The sequence below is a fragment of the Octopus bimaculoides genome, chromosome 1, assembly GCF_001194135.2.
Source record: "Octopus bimaculoides isolate UCB-OBI-ISO-001 chromosome 1, ASM119413v2, whole genome shotgun sequence".
Lineage (NCBI taxonomy): Eukaryota > Metazoa > Mollusca > Cephalopoda > Octopoda > Octopodidae > Octopus > Octopus bimaculoides.
Window position 1 is genome coordinate 87,362,430 of NC_068981.1, and position 7,117 is coordinate 87,369,546.

The 7,117-nt window shown below is 34.7% G+C and overlaps 1 protein-coding gene across 1 annotated transcript in view; it reads right to left on the minus strand.

The window, feature by feature from the left end:
* Positions 1-7,117, minus strand: part of LOC106876319 (phosphatidylcholine translocator ABCB4-like) — a 42,971-nt gene that overhangs the window by 33,880 nt on the left and 1,974 nt on the right. Inside the window, exons 2-4 of the mRNA XM_014924819.2 lie at positions 4,310-4,456; positions 3,123-3,212; positions 1,520-1,597 (exon numbers count right to left, since the gene is read on the minus strand). Coding sequence (XP_014780305.2) covers positions 1,520-1,597; positions 3,123-3,212; positions 4,310-4,429 — 288 coding nt within the window. The 5' untranslated portion in view covers positions 4,430-4,456. The remainder of the gene's footprint in view (positions 1-1,519; positions 1,598-3,122; positions 3,213-4,309; positions 4,457-7,117) is intronic.

The window sequence follows — 7,117 nt, forward strand, 5'->3', positions numbered from 1 at the left end:
ACACAGCCCCTCGTTCCCGATCACCGTTTGTTATCTCCCCCTTTCTTAGCTCTCCTGAAATAAGAATTTCCCACTTCCGGTCAGTCATTGTTATGATCGGCCATTATTATGATTGACCGTTGACTGAACACTATTCAATTTTTTTTCTCTGTGTTTTTCTCCTTGTCTCCGTATTCTTTCTGTTGAAGAGCGTAGCTCGAAACGTCAAAGACTTTCCGTATTCCCGAGCGTCATACTAATATATACTTTTGTTATTTACACCACTTGTCCTCGTCTGTTGTTATTATTTGTATATTCTCCCATATATATATATATATATATATATATATATATAAGACAAAAGAATATGAATGGACAATAACAGATCATTACATGCTATATAAGAAAGAAAGAAAGAAAGAAAGAGGACCGAGAGGATAGAATTTACAACGTTCTGAAAGCTATTAATGAATAACTACTAACTCTCAGGTCGAGACAGCAATGGAGTATTGTTTCAATATTTAGGATAGTGCCACTGCTACATACTCTGTCATCTGAGAGAAAGTATTTGAAGAAAGGTATTTTGATTGAGTAACATGCATTGTTCATCAACACACTTCAGTTTCTGGGTCACAGATGTACCATCTTCTCCACTTCTCTTTTATAAAATACACTGCAACAACGGTAGCTTCTGCACGTCAGAACTGACCAGTTTCATTCACCCTGTTACAGGCACTCTCTACTCATTCGTCACCCATATGTATCCAACCCTCACAACGCTGTACTGATTGCAAATTTTGGCACAAGGTCATCAAGTTCAAGGGAGGAGTAAGTCAATTACATCAATCCCAATGCTCGACTAGTACTTATTTTATCAACCCTGAAAGAATAGAAGACAAAGTCAACCTCAGCGGAATTTGAACTCAGAACGTAAAGATGGATGAAATGCCACTAAGGTTTTCACTAAAATGGGTTCACTCCCAGGGACAGAGAACTCTTACTACGCCAGTGTATAATATCAATCCAAAAGTTATTTCAACCAATTTTGCTAAACGTGAAAATATATACATATATATATATATATATATATACTCTTTTCAGTCATTTGACTGCGGCCATGCTGGAGCACCGCCTTTAGTCGAGAAAATCGACCCCAGGACTTATTCTTTGTAAGCCTAGTACTTATTCTATCGGTCTCTTTTTGCCAAACCGCTAAGTTACGGGACGTAAACACACCAGCATCGGTTGTCAAGCGATGGTGGGGGGGACAAACACAAACACACACACACACACACACACACACACACACACATATATATATATATATATATATATATACATATACACGACGGGCTTCCTTCAGTTTCCGTCTACCAAATCCACTAACAAGGCTTTGGTTGGCCCGAGGCTATAGTAGAAGACACTTGCCCAAGGTGCCACGCAGTGGGACTGAACCCAGAACCTTGTGGTTGGCAAGCAAGCTACTTACCACACAGCCACTCTTTGATTTTATTTCATTCTATTCAATGAATCCACTTACCTGATGTAGAATGGACTTGAATAACCTGGACCGTATCCTCATAGTTAGCATTTCACCAGATATTCCAAACATAGAATACTAAAATTAAATAATATTATTTTCAAACTGGCATCAATAGACATTTACAAATATTGATTAACATTCAATCCAAAGACCAAAAATTTAAGTGGGAGAAAAAATCAGGTTCAGTGATTTTTATGTCTTTCAATTTATGAAATTTAGTTGTCACGAAATATTTCAGCCTTTTGTAATAAGAAAAAATGCATTTATGTTTCACATTTGCAACCAAAATATATAATCATTGCAGTTACAGTTGTTGTTTTTTTTTAATAACTGACAACTGCATTTTAGGCAAGAACGTGACAAAAAAAAAAATCTGGCATCTTTTTCATTTTGACATTATGTGACCAAACAACAAAAGTAATTCCATGCAGTAATTAATAAAATAATAAAATTGGGGAGAAATGAAAAAAAAAACATATAAGACTAAGATAGTTAACGCTTTAGCATTTAATCTGGTCATATCTGGCCCAAATATTCTACTTGTTTTATGTCAAAACTGACCAGATTCAATCTCTTACACCTACCCTACAATGTCATTCTAAAAATATACAAACGCACCATTGAAATCTTGAAGCTACAATATAGTGCATGATTAATTCAAAACAATGCGAATAAATAAGCATTACATTTGACAGAGTAATCTGAATGTTAAAGGGGATAACTGTATACAACTAAGCAGATAAAGCACTTATTAAGACGTGGTTTGCTTCTGGTGAAGCGAGAATCTCTTCTAGGTTAAGCTAATTTGAAGAACATGTATTAATTTACATTAAATTACTAATTTTTTCCCCCTTGCATATTTAGAACAAAATTTGGTCCCTTATACTGACAGTGTTTGTACAACATGGAGTCTATCCATCCAGTCAGGCGATTTGCCTGGACCAGTACAATTTTTCCACACCAGATGTCCCTGTCTTCTTTTGTAGTCTTCATATCCTCAATATTGTATCCGGTGTCTTCCACGATTTGATCAATATATGCTCTTCTTGGTCTGCAGATACTTACATATGTCCATGTATGGGTTTCCAGAGAATGAGATCGCTCCAGTTCACTCATCTGTAAAAATGAGTTGCAACGTCACTGGTGCCAAGCCGTATCAGCCTTTGCCTTTCCCTTGAATAACATCAGTGGCATGGAGAGGTAAGACTGATATTCATGAGTGACTGCTGGTCTTCCTTAAACAGCCTCACCCAGACTTATGTCTCAGATGGAAACTTTCTAGGTGCAATCCCATGGTCATTCATGACCGAAGGGGGTCTAAGGACTGTTAAGAATGAAGATACTTGTACAAATCACAACACTACTTTAACAGAAACCGATATGGGGTTCCACTCAGGTGAGGAACTAACAACATCACGTTAAAAAATTAATAACATGTGACAAGGGTTTTCACCAATTCTTCGGTTAAGAAAACTCCAAAGACTCTATCTTCATGGCATATATCTATGGAAAATTAGAAGCAGTTTCAAGACAAGATAATCCTCAGATCTACATAAACTAATATCAATGAGATTTAATAGATATTCATAAATTCACTTACCTGCATTAAGTAAAAAAAGAAGGACACTACACCAGTTAAAGCAAACAGCAAGCAGTACTTGTGCATTTTATCTTTATCGCCTCCCATATGCTGACATAAATAGATAGATAGATAGATAGATAGATAGATAGATAGATAGACAGACAGACAGACAGGCAAGCAGGTAGACAGACAGGAAGGCAGGCAGATAGTTAGATTGATAGATAGGCAAACAGACAGCCAGACAGATAGATATATAGATAGATAACAGTCCTTTAATTAAAATGAAAGGAATAAATAGAGGTCTTTCCAAGGCCAGGTGTACATGAACGTGTTAAATATAAGTGTGTACAACTATATTTTAATCATCACTGCTTAGTATCCCTACTTTAGTTAATTCCAGCTTGACAAAGCTTTGCACACATCAGAAAATGTTTTACTTGCTGTTTAAATATTAGAACGACAGTTCTTAGTAGGCTATGGTCGATGGATTTGGTGTTCATACTGATGAAGCATAACGATGCAGAAACACGTATCCTATGGTTTGACAATGTCATTCATAACCCAGTAGTGTGTTCTTCTCACACATTGTTTATAGGGAAAATTTCCAGAGACAGTTTTCATAGCAGTGGTCTTCCCATGTTTCGATGTACACTAACATATTAAATATACTTGTACACACCTGTATCTCTACATTATGATAGCATCAGAGATAAATGGCTTATCATAAAATGTACATTGTAGCATACTGACTGCCTTCATTGACAAATGCACTGAGAACTGATTTTTCAAATATATTATCTGAGAAAGATAATTATCTATATAAGACAGTGGAATATTTACACTTCTTTAAACATGGTTTAAATTTTTCTAACCGTAATTTGCATAGATCTAATACTTTTAACAATGAACCTCAATCAGATTATTGACTAGAGCTGCCTCAGCAGTTGCATTCTAATAACCAAGGAAAGAATATGTACATGGGTTTTCTGATTTAGAATGAATCATTTCAAATGTGCGACTAATAGTCATTGTTATAATATGAGCATCATCAAACATCACAGTAAAGTATCAAAATAACTTTGGTATCTGGTGAAAACGTATTTAAATATAATTCTAGTCACTGCTTTATATTAAGCTCCTTGACAAAACTTAAATCCATCACATCAGCAATTAATGTAATTTATAACAGATTTAATTATACTTACATGTAAAACTTCACCAAGTAATAATCCGTAGGCTGGTAGGATGGCACCAAGTACAGAAGAAGCAAGAATTCCTAGGAGAATGTAATGCCATTCTGGTTTGTTCATTTTCAAAATGCTCATACTACTTGCTTCTGATAGATTCTTTTCCTAAAATTCAAAAAAAAATCTTAAATCTCCAATATTTTATCTGAAATGAACTGAGATAGATTCGTATAGTAAGTCGAACCAAGTCTTGATCTTTGTTCCCGTAGGAAACCATTTCATTTTTATCAACGCATGTGGAAAGACAAAAAATTATCTTACAAGTTCATTATTCATCTGCATAAATTTGAGACCTTGTGGTTTTAGAATTTCTATTGGTTCTCAAAGAAGAGAATATCATAGAACTTTCAGCAAGATGAATCATGAATTGGCTTCAAAAATTCACCATTGCAAACAATTCGCTTCATTTACACAGTGAATGCATTAAGGAAAGGCATAAATGTCATAGTACATAATTTTCCCTTCACTATAAATCTCATTAAAAAAAACATGAAATCTGAAATTATATACTGAATTAAAAATTCAATCTATAATTAAATTTTTATGCCTTAAATCAACCAAGAGCACAAATATATACTGGAAAAGTTTCTTACTTAGTCAATGGAGAGGATGTTCAGTTGTAATATTTGTAAATTAATACATACAGGTAACTGAAAGAGGAATCATGGGAGTACAGCTCTGAAGAGAGGGTTTTAGGTAAAATGTTTAAGATAGTGTTTGGAAACATAATCTTTGATAGGTGAGAAAAGCAATAGGATTAGAGCATATCTTGCTAATTCGGGTAAGCAGGAAGCAGTAATACCTGTAAAAGAGACAAATGAATACACATCATGCTGATGAGCCAGAGGTTGAAGTGTGTCGCTGAATAAAGGTTTGCTAATCAAATTGGGGACTTTTTTTTAGGTCAATCAGTATATAATTCTCTAACAGTTATATATCAAATTCTTCCTCCTATATATGTGATTTTTATAGATAGTTAACAAGGAGTCGGAATTGAATAATTTCCAATCATGCAGATAAGTGTAGTCTTTGAGATGTAGATTTTTCTTTGTTATGATTCACGTTCGCCAGGAAAACTTAGCAATTATTGTCAAGCATGACATTTTAGCCGCATGATCGTGAGTAAGGAAAGTGTAGTATTGCAAATGTGTTTGTGTTCTGTCGAATAAGGTTCAGCAGTTATATCTCCATCAGTGGATGATTTAAAGAAATTTGCTCATCAATACGATAAATGTCTAATTTAAACAAAAGATGCGCTAAGAGATAAAATACAAAGTGGCAGTGGTATGTATGTAAGTAACATAGACAAATACATGTATATATTCCCACTTAAATGTGAATGTTCTGTTAGAAGAAGCATTTCTGCAGTAGATACCATGAGAAAAACTCTCATATAGGCTTTTAGTGCAAAATGCACGCTTGTTTATATCATTAACAAGGAGATAAATTCCCACCAACTCCAATTCTTAGACCACCAGATCACATGTTTTCGACATTCCTTGCTCACATCGGTGATGGATGCTCAACTGCTAAAGATTGCAGTGACTCACCTCCCTGCCAGTGATATATAGAAAATCAGTACCAGAGCAGACACTGGTGTCACGATTAACCAGTTAGCTTGTTAAAAATATATATTAGCGACAGAGGCATTATTGATACCAAGAGATAATATTTATTCCCACTCAAACATAGACGTGCTGGAAGAACAAACTTTACTGCAGTAAATACCATGAGAAATCTCCCTGCTAGCGATATAAACAAGCGTGTATTTTGCACCAAAATCCTATATCAGAGTTTTTTTCATGGTATTTACCACAGTAAAGTTTCTTCTGGCAGAACATCCACATTTAAGTGGGAATAAATATTCCCTCTCAGTATTAATACTGCCTCTGCCACTAATATATGAACACATGTATGGAGAAAAAACATACAATGTAAATTCTTTATCTGTGAAAAATGTTCTACCTCTAGAGGATGTATCATTATAAAGCTGATCTTAATCACCACTTGGTAATTATGATACAGCCTCTAGAGGCAATTAATAAATCAAGAATTTATGTTCTATGTCATTTTACACACTTGTATTTGTTTATGATAAATGTCCAGGTTGTTTCTGGATTATATTAAAGTAGGCATTTAATCAATTACAGAAATCTTGTACCACTTGCAAATATAAGAAATGATAGTGATGTCATTTGTTTCACAGGGAAAAGTTTGAATTCATAATCTGAAAATGAGTAATGCAGACATTCTGCAATGCAATTATCTGACAAGAACATGTCTAAACAAGAAATAGAGACAGATAGGGACTATAAACAGGCAACTTTGCCAGAATGGATTGGGATAAGCAAGATGAAAAGGCTACAAAACTGCCTTCACTAACGTTCATGAAGACATTAAACAGTTGTTGCATTTGTTATGAAAACAAGTCTTCAGTAAATTTGTTTTATGGAAGACACACTGCTCATCAATGAGGATGGAGAACAACTCGAAATTATTAAAGAGGATGTCGTTTAATACTGTTTCTATCAACTTTGAGGTATTGAAAATCATGTCAACAGGACAGGTTAGTTGGCAGATTTAGAGAAGTTATGTTTCTTGAAGCAAAATTGTTTTATTTCTATTTATGTTGCGTTGCACAGTCACCATAGTTACGAATGGTAAGTAGGTGAATTAAGCAAAATTAATAGAGATGTTATATGCTGTACTCTCTCTCTCTCTCTCTCTCTCTCTCTCTCTCTCTCTCTCTCTCTCTCTCTCTCTCTC